At 42.4% G+C, this 16,943-nt stretch overlaps 1 protein-coding gene across 12 annotated transcripts in view; it reads right to left on the reverse strand.

The window, feature by feature from the left end:
- Window positions 1-3,176: 3,176 nt before the first annotated feature.
- Window positions 3,177-16,943, reverse strand: part of KATNAL2 (katanin catalytic subunit A1 like 2) — a 138,105-nt gene continuing 124,338 nt past the window's right edge. For all 12 annotated transcript variants that reach the window (XM_050768170.1, XM_050768160.1, XM_050768159.1 and 9 more), the window contains 3 exons: window positions 6,002-6,164; window positions 5,047-5,149; window positions 3,177-4,535 (listed from right to left, as the gene is read on the reverse strand). In XM_050768170.1, coding sequence (XP_050624127.1) covers window positions 4,396-4,535; window positions 5,047-5,149; window positions 6,002-6,164 — 406 coding nt within the window. In that variant the 3' untranslated portion in view covers window positions 3,177-4,395. The remainder of the gene's footprint in view (window positions 4,536-5,046; window positions 5,150-6,001; window positions 6,165-16,943) is intronic.

Below are 16,943 nucleotides of genomic sequence, written 5' to 3' on the forward strand. Positions count from 1 at the left end.
TTCATGCAGGATAAAACTGAAGTCCTTGGGTACCTGTAGTAGAGAATTTTTTAAATGACACTAACCTATTGCATTAAAACACTGCCTCGAGCAGTAGAATCCCTTTGTCATATTAGCAGTTGTTTGCAGAGGGCTGTGTTTGCATTATCATGTTTATTTGACATAAGTCACAAAAGCTTTTTTCAGCCTAAATGCACAAGACTTTTGGTGACTTCCGTATTAAACCAGCCATCAAGACCTCCTGTCCCAAATCATGTTGCTATCTTTAAGGAGCAGTAATGAGGGTGCCAAAGTCCCAGAAATCATTTGTTTCAAACAGTTTGAATGCTTTTTCCAGTGCTCAACTCCTGTTTGCTTCACTGGCTGATCTTCCTGAAAAAACTGATATTTAATGTTTTCTGTGAGTAAAGCATAAGGGAGATGGAGAGAATACAGCTGTGGCTTCTAAGATGCGTGTCTTTTAGTTGGGAAATTAATACATATAAAAATGAATAACAACACCAAGGGCTCTGACACGTTCAGAATGGTTGTGTAAGTCCTCTAAGATCACAAGCAGTGAGCAAAATGCATGGGAGTAGTAGTCACAGACAGTGCTCAGATAACCTTTGGCGTACACCAATTTAAATAATCTTTCATTCAATGGCAGTGAAAAAAAAGTACTCCAGGCATGGAGCGTAACATTTGGAGGGGGCAAACAAATGATGAAACATATGCATGTATACATAGCTACCTAATACGATGAGAGATTGATGAATGATGAAGAAGGCCAACAGGAATGCGGTTACTTTAGGTAAGTATGGTCCACCAAGGAAGGCTTTTAAAAGTGAGTGGGAGCAGGCCGTGAGAATTCTACAGGTGTATAGTTAACCTTGATTGCCAACATCTGAACACCAGGAGATTCTAATGCAAATCAACTACTGGGTTTTCTAGGAAGATGAGAAGAACTGTCTGTGTTAGATCCAAATTTCCATGGCCAATTGGAGCAGAGTCATTACTGTGTCTTTCAGAGAGTCCCTGGCCCTCTCTAGCTCACCACCATCTCCACCTCTGCTTTGCCTAACACCCATCTTACTCCTCATTTGCCACTACATTCCATGTTTCTGTAGGTCTTTGGGCTGTGACCTCTACTTTGGAAGAAAATATATTAAACTTTCCTCCAACAGCTATCAGGCCAATCTCCTATGTAAACTTAGATATATACTTCTAAACTACTTTAAAAAATAATCATGGAGACTCTTAACATTATATTAAGTCGTATGTGTTGGTCTCTTTTTCTCTTTTTCTCAAAGCTGTACCAAAATAAGAGTAAAAGGAATAATTGTAAACCCACAGGGTCAGCCCACAAGAGAAGGTAGAGGAGGCATCAGTGGATGAAAAGGTACAGTAATCTGAAAGGTGGAAACTGGTTGGAATGTTGATAAAATCAGTGCAAAGAAAATACAGCCAAAATTCATCCTGGAGAACAACTTCAAAGACTCAAGCTTGCAGACAACAGGTGGGGAGGAAGTGAGGTACAAGACAGGATTGAAAGTGAGGAATTGGTTAAAAGTTGGAGCCTCAGGAAACTTACCCATCCTGAGCAGTCAGATGCCAACCCCTAGCCAAGGCAGGAGAATGGAAGTTTTCCATTATTCTCTGGAAAAATGGAACCATGGAAATTAAGGCCATGGGAACAGTGGGCATGGTGTAGGGCCAGGGTGAGATGCAGGGCTGGAAATGGATTAGGTACAAATTGCTTATTCTGCCATGGTCCTCTGCTCCCCTTTCCCTTAAAACACCAGGACCAGAGCGGGTGGGAAGGGAGTGGAAAGTTTATCTGGTATGTTTGGTCATTTGGAAAAGAATATTGATGGGCACCTGACAGGTCCAAGAATGTGTTGCCAAAAAAAAAAAGATACTTAGAAAATTAAGCAAATAGAAAAATGAGGCAGTTGTTAATTCTAGGGAAGACAAAACAAGAAAGCAAATGTAATTCTAATTCACTAGCTGGCTCTGCAGTTAACAATGTACATTTCTAATAAAAATACTGGCTATTGAGTTAATTTAAAATCATAATACAACTTTTGGAATGATGGAGAAAGACACGTATACGTGGTAAGGAAAGGGCAGAGAGATGAAAGAGCTACACTTCATTTCATCCAAAGCAGGAATAAATGTATAAAACATCAAGAAGAAGCCACCAAAGTAAATGTGTGACAGAAAAACATCCACATGCCGAAGTATTTGAAGACAAATTTTCTTAGGAAAAAAGGGGAGGACTGAATATGTGATTGAATAGAGGTGGAAGTGTTAAAAACATGGACGAGGCGATATTTAAAGGGAACGGAGGATGTGGAGATGCAGCAGGCACACAGGCTGCATATGGGGTTTTGGAAGTGGAAGAAGGTTAAGTGTATTCGCTGTGAGGGATAGCAGAACTGCACTTATCCTGAATGCATTCAGGAGCGGGCAGTAAGCAGAAAGGACCCAAATGTATTGTCACAAAGCATGCTATCCACAGGAGCACTTCCCCTGCCCCTTTACCCAGTCACTCTTGGGTACACGTACAGCACCAGCTTTCCCACCGCAGCAAATTTGCAACAGCAGTTGAGATTTTATAAAATTAGAAATTATGGTAGTGGCCAGAAGCGAATGGACTAGCAGCTACAAGAAATGTCAGCTGATGGCCTGACAAGAAGAATCCCCCAAAACCATAAAGCAGACATCAGAACTTGGGCCTTACATCAGTCTTAGGCCATTCAATGTAGAGTCCTTTATATCAGTGGTCCCCAGGCTTTTTGGCACCGGGGACTGGTTTCATGGAAGACAATTTTTCCACGGACTGAGCCTGGCTGGGGGGTGGGGGATGGATGGTTTTGGGATGAAACTGTTTCACCTCAGATCATCAGGCATTACTTAGATTCTCATAAGGAGTGCATAACCTAGATCCCTCACATGCACAGTTCACAATAGAGTTCACACTCCTATGAGAATCTAATATTGTCACTGATGTGACAGGAGGTGGAGCTCAGGCAGTAATGCTCACCTGCCTCTTAGCTGCTGTGCAACCCTGTTTCTAACAAGCAACGAGAGGGTACTACGGGTCCATGGCCCGGGGGCTGGGGACTCTATGCTTTGTATCACTGGTGCTGGCATAGTGTAGTGCCTGATGCTCATGAAGAAGTTTAAGCATGTACTGAGATGAAATCTTTTTTATTTCAATTTGTTAAATAAGATATATTTTCAATTTGATATTTTCCATGAAATGATGTTTAAAGAGGCGTTTGAGAATAATCTCAAAATAATCAATACCCCAAAACATGCTTTAGTTTTGTTTAAAAGGGTAAAAATCCTTTGAGATACTTAGCTATCCAAAGTGTCTCTTTTTGGAAGTTTTTCCTCTTGAAGAGTCTGTCTGCAGGGATGATGAAAACAAGGCAAGGAAGAGAAAAGAAGGTAATTTCCCATAGGTAAGTTCTAGTGGGGGAAAAGAAGTCGCATTACTTAGTGGAAGCCTTCAAAATTTATCAAGGGTTCAAAGTAGATGCCTCGGATTGTGAGTTTCTGAGAGAGATGCTTCTAGCTGTTTGTAACCCCTTAAGGAGAGGGGGAAGAGCTTAAGAGCAGGGAAGACTTGGAACGAATATTCTCTAAGCTCAGGTGCCCCATCCTAAGCTTTGGTTCTGGTAAGAAGCTGTGGCAATGGAAAGAGAAGGGCAGAGCACACCGGATGTGAGATGTGAAGAGTTAAAAGATGTTATTGGGGGCCAGAACCCAAAACAGTCATACTGGCAGCTGATGGTGATGGTGTGCTAGTCACCCCAGCTATTAGCTCTAGGATCAGAATGCTCAGTGACATTTCTGAGTGGGGCTTAGTTTGGGAGGGGTTTGCTGCTGACAAAGCTGGATGGAGTCAGAATTAGGGAGAGCTGATGCGATACAGAATATTGTCCAGAATGAGAAACTGCATTGCCTTCCCTGCCTTCATCCTTCTTCACCCTGGGACTGTCCGCTGGGCAGTGCCTGTCAAGCTTAGCTTCTACTTGGCTGCCCCAACTCAGGGTCATCCTGTGCCTGGCCAACACAACTTTTCTAAGTACATCTTTTTCTTCAAAAGTTTACAAATGAGTAACATTAAATTGTTTATTAAAATTTTATGGAGTCTAATTGTCAGAAAAATCTCCATTGTATGACCTAATAGCACATATATGTATGTAACTGAAACCCTCAATATTTTGCTGACATCAGTAATGATAAGTTAATAAATATATCTCAGCTATCCAAACAATACAGTGGCTCAAGTTAATCCAGTCTTCAAGAATAATTTTCTCTTTTCCATTCCAATCATTTTGTTCTTCTCCCACGGACACTAATAAACTAGGAGGCCTTTGTGGCCAGGTCAGGGTAAATGTGGTTTCAAACAGACTCGAACTCTCTTTGCCAGGCTGAGTATCTCTGAGCCAGATTCTTTGCGGAGGGCTTGGTATGAGTTAGCACATCCAGAAAGTCGGCAGTGGTTACTGTATCCAACTGGATCCCCGGTAAGTCGCTGCTTTCTAGGATAAGAACACAACAGTAACAGCACAACACTCGACCTCTTGGTGATCAATGCTCTTGAAACGCTAATAGACCTTCTTTCAAGACAATGCATAATGCAGCATTCTTAATTGTTAATGCAGCAAAAGGCAAGACTAAAGAGGGCTGGGGAAAAATTCTTTAATGTGCAACTGAGTTAGCCCCTAAGGCCTAGACAAAAAAAAATGTGACTTAAATGTATTGTTACCAAGTATTATTTAATATTTATATAGTGCCTCAAATGGATCCAGCCCAACATCAGAGTGTGCCAGAGAAATAAAAGCCTGAGCCCTAAGGAGTTTATCTTCTGTGAGCAAAGTCGATCTGAATCAGAACACCCACAGAGGAATGAGTTGAGTGAGGGATGATTTGACCAAAAAACGTGTTGCAAGTGTAAAGTGGCACCAAGAACAGGCACCAGGCTCCATCTGCTGGTGAGAGGGATTTTTACACAAATTTCCCAGAACACCTTCACAGTGATCCAACCCATACCTGACTGGTGATTTTCAAGTGCATCAAAGATCTTCCTCACAGGCCGCATGGCTGCTTCCCTGCAGACAAGCTTAATGTCTGAGCCTGAGTAGCCCTCAGTCTCCTGAAACAGCCACAAAAAACAGCCATTGGTCAGTGGACAGAATGCCCCTGGCCATTACATTGTTATAGGCAGGACCCAGTATCAGAAGTCCTGTGTAGATTCTGTATCTGTCACCCATGAACACCCTAAAAAGATTCCCAGATAAACAGTGCTTGAGGCAGAGACCCTGCTAGCATGCTGGGATAACCTAAGCAGCTGGGCTAGAAGGGCTTTCTAACACTATCAAAATATGCTGTAAGATGCCAGTAAAGGACCAGAACACCCAAGTTGGGCTATCGGGGTCCCTGTGCTCAAATCCAAGGATGTTCAAATTTGGTAGGCACATTTATTCTTGTAAATAAGATCATACCTGCCATTTAGGAGCCTCAGAGAACATTGTGTTCAAATGTTCACCAAAAGCAGGCAACATTTCTACAACACCCTGAGAATGGACACCAGTGATAATGTGCATAATAGACATGTACCTGGAGCTTTTCTGTTATGTAATCATCACAGTCATTCTTTGTGGCTCATCTGCTACCCATTTTACAGATGAAGAAACTGAGGCTTAAAGAGTAAGTGACTTCCCTGAGGTCACACAGCTAACAAGCAGCAGGGGCAGGATTTGACCATAGGTTTTCTGAGTCTAAACCCTATGCTGTTTCCACTGCCTCACACTGTTTCTCCCTCTCTGAATATTTTTAAGTGACAAGGAGCTTATTCTTCTGTGAAGATGCCCATTGCATTATAGGGGCAGCTTTGATCTTATTCTAAGTGTCTTAAGCTTCTGTCAGCTCATGGTAAGACCTGGTCTACAAGATGGCCATGTGGTGAGCCCTTGACCTACATGTGCCCCTCTCTAGGGCAGCTGACCTGGCTCAGCACACTGTACTCCAGCTCTGTGCGCAGCTCCAAGGCCCTGCTCTTGCTCACAGGAGGCAGCCAGTGGTAGATCATGGCCTGCCTGGCCTCCCGGCTGGGGAGATCGACCAGAATCCTCTTCTCCAGGCGGCGTAACATGGCACAGTCCAGCTCCCTAAAATCACACCAGAAATGGAGCTGGACAGGGCTGCAAACACACTTCCTGAACAACAACTGTACTTTAAGAACAATTTAGCATTGCAGGAAGCAATTCTGCATTTTAACTCTCACTCTACATCTATGCCTTGAGTGGATGGGACAATTACTTAATATTATTTGGAGAAAGAATTGGTGAGAGAGAGAAGTGAGGGAGGGAAGGAAGGGAAGAGAGGGAGGAAAGCGGAAAGGAAGGAGAAGAAAGAGCAGGAAGGAATGGAAGAGAGGGAGGAAAGCAGAAAGGAAGGAAAAGAAAGAAGGAAGGAAGGAAAGAAGGATAAATGGAAGAAAAGAAAAAGAACACATCCTCAGAACTCCTAACGAAAAGGAAATAATTTTAGGTGACTTAATTTGGGGTACAAAAACCAACTAACAACCAGCAATCATGAGTATTCTCATCGCAGTTGTAACATGAATTATTCAATCCGATCTTGCCAGTGAGTAAATTATTGCTGACGATAACTTGGGCACTCTAAATACATTAATTCTTCCAAAATTCTCAGTCCTTCTGGCGTGAATGACCCTCTCACTTCATTATATTGGTGAACTTAGCACCAGTGGCCCTTCCTGGGTGCCCAATGCAAATACAGCCCTTTCAGACACTCACTTTTACTACTTCCCAAACTGTCAGGCCAAGTTTATGTGATTTTGCATCTGCAGGCCATATCCTTAAACTTCTTGATATGGTTTGGCTCTGTGTCCCCACCCAAATCTCATTTTAAATTGTAATCGCATAGTTCCCACATGTTGTGGGAGGGACCCAGTGGGAGATAATTTGAATCATGGGGGCAATTTCCCCCATGCATGCTCTTCTCATGGTAATGAATAAGTCTCACGAGATCTGATGGTTTTATCAGGGGTTTCCGCTTTTTGCATCTTCCTCAGTTTTCTTGCTGCCACCATGTAAGAAGTGCCTTTTGCCCCCTGCCGTGATTCTGAGGCTCCCCATCCATGTGAAACTGTAAGTCCAATTAATTTTTTTCTTCCCAGTCTTGGGTATGTCTTCACCAGCAGCATGAAAATGGACTAATACACTTCTTTTTTTATTTTTATTATTATTATTTTTTGAGACAGAGTCTCGCTCTGTCGCCAGGCTGGAGTGCAATGGCTTTCAAACTAATATAAAAGTAGAATAAAACAATTGAACATCCATATACATACCATCTTGATTCGACACCAGTATTCTGCCATATCTGCTTCGTATCTCTTTATCTACCTATTCTTGCTAAATTATTTCAAAGTAATTTATATCGTGACACCTCATCCCTAAGTATTTTAGCATGCATTTCCAAAGAAAGGCATTTGCTTACATAGCCACAATATCACTATGACACCTGGCAAAACTGATTCTGTAATGTGTCTAATGCTCAGTCTATATTCAGATTTCTCCAATCAGGGTGGAGGGTGGGAGGAGGGAGAGGATCAGGAAAAACAACTAATGGGTACTAGGCTTAATATCTGAGTGATGAAATAATCTGTACAACAAACCCCCATGACACAAGTTCACCTATACAACAAACCTGCACATGTACCCCTGAGCTTAAATAAAAGTTAAAAAAATTTCTCCAACCATCCCCCAATTATCTTCCATCATTTTCTGACAAAAGCCAGTGAAGAAATATGCATTATGTATGGTTATGTCTCTTAAATCTCTTTTAATCTAGGTCAGCCTGCTTGCCCTAGACCCTTTTTGAAAAAACAGGGCCAGCTGGAGAATGTCCCACATTCTGAATTTGTCTGATGCTTTCCTTGTGATATCATGAAACTGGTTCCTCTATTCCCTGTCTCTAAGAGGGAAGTTAGTTCTAAAAGCTTAATGAGATTTAGGGTAAATATTTTTTGGCAAGCATATTACATAGATGATGTTGTGTTTTCATATTCATCAGGATCCACACATCTGTGTGTCTCACTGTCAGTGTGGTGTTTGATTTTCTGGTGGCCATGGAACTCTCCATTGTAAAGAAAAATACCTTTTCTCAGCAAGTAGTAAGTATTCTGTGTACAATACTTTGACACCATAGGAATGCCCAATTCCTTATACCCTTTCAACTAATGGTTTTAGCATCTGTTGATGATCTTTGTGTGAATCAGCTATTTCACTAGAGGTTGCAAATGCTGATTAAACACACACCCACATACACACACACAGTTAGATTTTTTTTTTTTTTTTTTCTTCTTAGCCAGGGTCTTCCTCTGTCGCCCAGGTTGGAGTGCAGTGGTGCCCTCTCAGCTCACTGCCTCCTCCACCTCTTGGACTCAAGCGATCCTTCTGTCTCAGCCCCCCAAGTAGCTGGGACTACAGGTGCGAGCCCGGCTAATTTTTGTATTTTTTGGACGCAGTTTCACCATGTTAGCCAGGCTGGTCTTGAACTACTGAGCTCAAACAGTCCACCCGCCTCAGCCTCCCAAAGTGCTAGGATTACAGGTGTGAGCCACCATGCCCGGTCTGGATTTTTCATTCCAAATACATTATTTGGAGTTATTATGAAATTATATAGCACTATTATGTAAAGCAGAGCTTTCCCTCATCAGCTGAGACTATTTGGTTACTCTAAATTACCAGTCCTGTTATCAATAGATCATCTTGAGTGTGTGTCTGTGAAGTGTTTATTTGATTTTCTAGGATAGAAATGAGGAAATTCCTGTATGTTAGCCTTAGCCTAACCATTGATAAAGAGTAACAACGAGCTGGGTGTGTTGGCTAATGCCTGTAATCCCAGCCCCTGGGGAAGCTGAGGTAGAAGATTTGCTGACTATGCTGGGCAACATAGTGACAGCCCGTCTCTGCACAATATAAATAAAATTAGCTGGGTGTGGTGATGCACGCCTGTAGTCTCAGCTACTTGGGAGGCTGAGGTAGGAGAGTCACCTGAGCCCAGGAAGCCGAGGCTGTAGTGAGCTGAGATCACACTACTGCACTCCAGCCTGAGTGACAGAAATAATTTTTTAAAAAATAAAATAAAATTTTAAATATTTTTTTAAAAAGAGTAACAATGAAAACATCACCAGGTATTTCTCATTCATAAAAACACTGAGAATTTCTAAACTGTCTTCCCATTTTTTCTTATTCTCATTCTGAATCTATGTTACAATATTTCCTTTTAAATTGAAAACACTTCCAGGGAACATATCTGAATCCTAAATCACAGCAACCAGATTTCTTTAAGGAGTGTGCCTTTGCCTCTCCTGTTGTTTGTCTAACCCTGAACTGAGAATCCATAGTCCAGGGGTGCCTTACTGACAGTAACAATGACCTATTTCTTTTTTGCATTTGCTTTGTTCTTCTATCAGTCTCACCCTGTTGACATTCGTCTCACATCAGAGACTCAGCCACCTCTTCCCTTGCACAATTATTCCCCCTCCCAAGGCACATTTATATTCAAGGCACAGGGTCAAGGAAAAGAAAAAAACCGCGCTTCACAGCAGAACTTTGCCTAGCACTCCAGTTGAGGATGTGCTCATCTTTCCTTCAAATGGTTTCTTCCTTGTTCATACTCAGCAATAATATGCAGCCAGCAGGCAGCAAGAATGATGCTGTTTTTCTTGATTGGTAAGCACCCACACCACACCAGTTGTTTAATATTTTTAATATCACCCCTGCATATAAGCCACAAAAATATGTTATCCTTCATACCCAAGGATGTTCCATCAGAAGGCTGTCTGTGCTACTAAGGTTGAAATAAAAACACTGTATTAGTCCATTCTCACAATGCTATGAAGAAATATTTGGGACTGGGTAATTTATAAGGAAAGGGGTTTAATTGACTCACAGTTCCACATGACTGGGGAGGCCTCAAGAAACTGACAATCGTGGTGGAAGGCAAAGGAGAGAAGCAGGCATCTTCTTTACAGGGTGGCAGGACAGAGTGAGCACTTATAAAACCATCAAGGTGCAGTGAGATCTCATGACAACAGCATGAGGGAAACCACCCCCATGATTCAATTATCTCCACCTGGTTCCGCCCTTGACAGGTGGGGATTATGAGGATTATAATTGAAGATGAATTTTGGGTGGGGACCAGCCAAACCATATTACACTTCATTGTTGATGAACTTTAACTAAGACTGCACTTAAATTTGGGGATAAACAGAATCACTTCTGCTTCCTCCTACTAAACACCACTGAAAGAGTTTTTGAATGGCATAAACCCACAAAAGCAAACAGAATTGGAGAACTGATTGAAGCAAAGATATGAACGCTGGGAAGCATAATGACGAGTAAAAGAAACAGTAGAACTGAGAAGCTGCTTTCTAAATCAGCAGTAAAGGATGTCAGGAAATAATCTGAGTCACAGAAACCCCAAGAGATGTGGCAGTATCTTCTACCTTTAGAGGTGAGGGTGAGGGTGGCTTGAAAATAGGGGGTTTGATTGCCAATTTGTATATTAAAAAAAGTTAGATCACAGATTTTCTCCCCCTCCAATAGTAGGGGAACTGCCTCTCCCATACCTTGGCAGAGAGTAAAATGGAGGGTCTCCAAGCTGGGAAACACCAGGCTCAGCTGAAAACAGTGTACTGTATTGAAACAAGGAGATACTGACTATCCCTAGACTATTAGCAGCCAAACTTTTGCCCTCCAGGCAGGAGATTGCAAAAATCGTCACTTGGCAATCTGACCAGCCAAAGAGAAAGACCCTAAGGATACTGATATTAGGAGTTCCCCAACACAATAACCCAGTCAAATCTCAGCACATGGAGCCCACAGCTGGCAAGCCTTTCCCATGTGCACAGAGCTCCCTGTGGGTTTTGTTAATGTGCCCCTCTCATAAACATTAGGCAGCCAAGAAGACCTACATCTGTGGAACTCCTCTAACTTGAAGACAGAACCCAACACAAATAAATGGGGGAAAATTAAGAGAATCTTGGAGAAAACAGAATTCTTCAGGGAAATGAAACTTCAAAAATTAGTATTCTCAGAGAGATGTAAGAAAATATTGCCATGAAACAAGAAGAGTGTCTTAGTCCATTTTGAACTGCTATAACAAAATACCTGAAACTGGGTAATTTATAAAGAACGGACGTTTCATAATTTGTCATTTTGGAGGGTGGGAGACCAAGATCCAGGCACCAGCAGGTTTAGTGTCTGGTGAGAGCCTGGTCTCTGCTTCCAAGATGGCACATCCTCAAGAGGGGGAAACAATGTGTCTTCACATGATGGCAAGTGGAAGGCAAAAAAGAGACCAAACTGCCTCCATTGTGCCTTTTTATAATGACATTATTCTGCTCATGACGGTGGAGCCCTGATGACCTAAACACTTCCTACAGGACTCTATACCACCCGACCCTGTTGCATTGGGGATTAAGTTTCCAACACATGAATTTTGAGGAACACATTCAGACTACAGCAAAAAGGATGCCATTTAAAAAGAACATTCAGAGAAAAACAACAAAATGCGGTAACTTGAGAATACAAAATATGATAGAAGAAATTAAAAACACAATGGAAAGCTGAGAAGATAAAGCTGGAGAAATCTCTCACAGAGTAGGACAAGAAAGACACACAAGGCCAGGCATGGTGGCCCATGCGTGTAATTCCAACATGTTGGGAGGCCAAGGTGGGAGGATCACTTGAGCCCAGGAGTTCAAAACCAGCCTGGGCAACACAGTGAGATCCCATCTCTACAAAGAAATTAGCCAGGCATATGCCTGTAGTCCCAGCTACTTGCGAGGTGGGAGGATCACTTGACCCCAAGAAGTTGAGGCTGCAGGGAGCTGTGGGCACGCCACTGCACTCCAACCTTGGTGACAGAGCCAGGCCCTGTCTCAAAAAAAAAAAAAAGACACACACACACAAACACACACATAAATACACACACAAAAAAAAGTTCAAAATGAGAAAGAGATGGTTTTTTAAATGAGAACATTATTACAGGAGAGCCAACAGACAATAGGAGATCAAAAAAAACAAAAGGGGAATGCAGAGAAAACAGAAGGGAAAATATGGAAGAAATAATTCAAGAAAACTTTCCAGATTCTAGGAAATAATTTCCTGTATGTGAAATATTAATAAAAGCAAATGCTTAACTAGTACTTAACTAAGTGGCAGGCAATATCTCAAGCATTTTACAGACATTAATTCATTTAATTCTCACAACCCTGTGAGGCAGGCATGAAGATTTAACTCAGTGAGTCCCTGAACCTATGCCTCAATTAACTGCTAGTGGACTCCCAAGTCAGATTGTGGTGAAATTTCAGAAGGTGGAGAACAAAGAAAGGATCATAAAAGCCTCCAGAGAGAAAAAGACAGATTATGTACAATGGATCAATAAGACTTCTCAACAGCAATGTGAGACATTAAAAGAAAAGAGAACACTGCCTTCAGAATTCAGATGAGAAATAATTTCTAGCATAGAACCCTATCTCTTGATGAAGACATCAATTAAGTTGGGGGATAGAATAAAGATATTTTCAACATGCAAGGCCTAAAAAATAATTACCTCCTATGTACCCTTTATCAGGAAAACGTTGGAGGATTCCCTCCAAAGGAGGAGAGAAAACCAAACCAAAGGACTATAAGGGATTCAAGAAACAGAGGCTGTGATGCAGAGAGTGAAGGACCCTCCAGGAGGACGATGGGGAATCCCAGGGTTTCCTCTATAAACTGGGTGCAGGACAAGCAGGTCAGCCTGGAGCTGAGAAGAAGGCTGTTACCGGCCGGGCGCGGTGGCTCAAGCCTGTAATCCCAGCACTTTGGGAGGCCGAGACGGGCGGATCACGAGGTCAGGAGATCGAGACCATCCTGGCTAACACGGTGAAACCCAGTCTCTACTAAAAAATACAAAAAAAACTAGCCGGGCGAGGTGGCGGGCGCCTGTAGTCCCAGCTACTCGGGAGGCTGAGGCAGGAGAATGGCGTAAACCTGGGAGGCGGAGCTTGCAGTGAGCCGAGATCTGGCCACTGCACTCCAGCCTGGGCGACAGAGCGAGACTCTGTCTCAAAAAAAAAAAAAAAAAAAGGAGATGAAACTCATAGAATGCCTGGCATGTCTCAATGTATCAAGAGTCCATCTAGACAGTTAACAGAGTTGTGACTGAATTATGGGAGAAAAAGGTGAAGTGATGGGGGAGAAAAGAAAAAAGGAGAAAAGGGAGTTTTTTTTTTTTTTTTTGAGACGGAGTCTCACTCTGTCACCCAGCCTGGAGTGCAATGGCGTGATCTCGGCTTACTGCAACCTCTACCTCCCAGGTTCAAGCAATTCTCCCACCTCGGCCTCCTGAGTAGCTGAGATTACAGGCATGTGCCACCATGCTGGGCTAATTTTTTGTATTTTTAGTGGAAATGGGATTTCGCCATGTTGGCCAGGCTGGTCTCAAACTCCAGACCTCAGATGATCTGCCCACCTCAGCCTCCCAATGTGCTGGGATTACAGGCGTGATCCACTGCACTCGGCCAGGAGATCTTTTAACAGGGAAGCTAAATCATTACATTTATACCTTACGAATTCAGTGCCGTTCAGCAGTATTTACCACCTGCCATGTGTATTGTCACTGCTATGCCTCCAATATACAGAAACAAACAAGACGCTTTCTTCCTTATATGTAACTAAAGGCAGTAATATGGAGGATTGGGCCATGGCCTGTGGGATCATTGATCCTGTAAATTTCAAAGACAAAATAAGAGGTGATATCAGACCGAAAACCCCAAGGGAAGAGAAAATAAGCCCCTACAAATGGCAGAGCACGGGGTGATGAGTAGTTGCTATATTTTCTTTCAAGGCCTTTACTTTGGATCTGCTCGCTTCAAAGAGACAAGCTGCTAAAGAAGAAAGATTCTTTCATAGGGGCTCCTTCCTGCTGTCCCCATCCCATCCAGAGTGACTTCCTGTGTAAAGGAAGTCCAGAACCCTCCAGAATGCCCTAGGAAAATGGAGTCATGCAGATGGTGTGGAAAACAATCCCTCACTACAAATGTCTGTATTGATCAGCTAATGCCTTAAAGCAAGAGATTTACCTCAAAACTGCTTGTGGGCGCAAAATAAGTGCAACTCTGTGACAGCCAGGCCTGATGAATGTACTTTTCATGACATCAATAATCATATACTCATACAAGGGAGGAAACGAAGGACAAATGGAATGTACCCAGGAATCATTCTTTATGCCAATATATTTATATAAAAAAATTTAACCTGTGGCAACCAGAAAGCACTCCCCTTAGTTCCTGCACTTTGAATTTTGAACCAAGTTACTCTGTTTTAATGTCTCCTTTCTTTTGTTTTTCTGGTACTTCTATCACCTCAAATGTCAAAACCACCAGCAAGTGTGAGCTGCTGGTGTACAGCAAGTGTGAAGTGCAGCGAAGACTCACAGACCTCAGAGTCTGGTCCACTGGACCCAGGCCCACTGCTGGATAAAAGGTGCAGCACCCACTGGCCACTTCCATGGTTTACATTGGGCTCCAAGGCCTTGCACCCGATCACCTGAGCACCTGTGCCAACCCTCAGGTACCTACCTAAGTCCCTTGTCCTGTCTCTTCTGTTAAACCGTTCCGGGGACAGAGATGATTCCAAATTTTACAGAATGTGGAAGCACCATAATTCTAGTTTATTCCTTCACTAGTTAAAATGTATTAAGTTTAAATTATCAGCATGATAAGAAAAACCAACCTTCAGTTTTAAAAGTGAAGTATTTGCAGTATGGCTATGTAACACCATGAAGTGAGTGGTCAGGACAACTCTGGAAATTAATGTTTATTAACATTCTGTGGTTGATAATAGGGAACCAGTGACTAAGCATTGGGTACTTTGTCTTCCACAGTGAGCCCAGCACCAGCTGTCCCCAACCTACAATTCCCTCTTGGGCCAAACTGGTCTGCTTGCCATTCTCAGAATCTACTTTTTGCCATCCTGGTTCTGAGTTTCTACTCAGGCCATTTTCCTTATGTGGAACTTTCACTTTGTCTATCAAAAGTTGAGTCATGTTTATAGACCCAGATCAAGTGCTCTCTACCTCATAAACACTTTTAAAACTATATGTCATCAGAAATTGCCTCTTTCCCTTGTATATTTTTATTCTACTTATTATTGTCTGTACCAGTCACACAGTGCTGGCTGTATCTCCATCTTATAGTTATTTATTTTTATCCCATTGATTGTTCAATCAGACTGCCAGTTTCCAGAGGCCAAAGATTATGGGCCATATGACGTGGATTCCCCCTCCCTCCATCATGCAGAATAAATACCCAACAGGTGCTCAAGAAATAATATTTCTGGCTGGGCACGGTGACCCATGCCTGTAATCCCAGCACTTAGGGAGGCTGAGGTGGGCAGATCACCTGAAGTCAGGAGTTTGACACCAGTCTAGCTAACATGGTGAAACCCTGTCTCTACTAATAATACAAAAATGAGCCAGGCATGGTAGTGGGCAACTGTAATCCCAGCTACTCAGGAGGCTGAGGCAGGAAAATTGCTTGAACCTGGAAGGCGAAGGTTGCAGTGAGCCAAGATCGTGCCACTGTACTCCAACCTGGGGGACAGAATGATACTCTGTCTCAAAAAAAAAAAAAAAAAGAAATACTACTTCATCTGGGCATGGTGGCTCACGCCTGTAATCCCAGCACTTTGGGAGGCTGAGGCAGGTGAATCACTTGAGTCCAGGAGTTTGAGACTAGCCTTGGCAACATGGTGAAAGCCCAGCTCTACCAAAAATACAAAAATTAGCCAGTCTTATAACCTAGTCTCAGAATAAATAGATATTTTCTAAAAAGAAACACTACTTGGACCCATGAGTAACCTTTAGGTGCAGGGCTACTGACTTCATGTTAAATAGCCTGCTTCCTTAACATCCAGGAATTATTTATGAAGGTGAATCTGCTTTGTTGAAAATTTTAGCATTTTATAATCATCATTAGCTCTAATCAATAGAGAAAAGCTGCATCAACTTGGGCAATGGAAATAAGATGTTATATTTTAATATTTAGTGAAAATAATGGAAACAGTGAGTTTAGGGGATGATTCATTGAACCCACATGGCTAGGCAGTACTTTTGAAAATCAGCTGACAGATGTGGACACCAGAGACCCCACTTCTCATTCTGAGCAGTGAGTTCGGAAGCATGAGGCCGGAGGATCCTGCAGGAGACTCTGCAGCTATCAGTTCAGTTTATGTCCTACTGATGTTTGGGTTGAGAGCATCATTTCTTTATAATGAAGAATGAAAATTACTTCTAATTGCTACAATATCAACAAAGAAGATATATTCCTCAATTACTCTTGCCAGAAAATATATTACCAAAATTGAGAGGAAAAGAATGGGAAGGCTGGCTCTGTTTCCAGCAAAAAGATAAACTAGCTTCTCTTGTTATACAGTCCCTTAAAAAGCTCAATTAATTATAGGAAATACCTTTTGAATGCACAATTGAGCCCTCAAGGAGACAGGGCCAAAATTCTCAAGGGCCAAAAATAAAGAGGAAGCTGAAAATGAAAGCTGGGCAGTTGAAGCTATGGCCGATTAGGGGTGTTTGTCTCTTGGTTACGAAAAGGTTTGAGTTTTAAAGGCTACATGTGGAATGGCATAGAAGGTCCTGGACCCATTCAAGATGGGAGGTGGTGTCAAGGCCCACCACATAAAGACTCAGTATTGCTGAAGGGTGCATGCCTACTGTGAAAGGGTTGATTAGGAAATCTCCCCACTAGCAATGAAAGACACCAGGGAAATTTGTCTGCCTTGCACTTTGGGGTGGGAGAAAGTGTTCACTGATAAGTTAGGACTACAGATCTCCTCTTACTGGCATGGTCCAAAAAA

Source organism: Macaca thibetana, chromosome 18, assembly GCF_024542745.1.
Source record: "Macaca thibetana thibetana isolate TM-01 chromosome 18, ASM2454274v1, whole genome shotgun sequence".
Lineage (NCBI taxonomy): Eukaryota > Metazoa > Chordata > Mammalia > Primates > Cercopithecidae > Macaca > Macaca thibetana.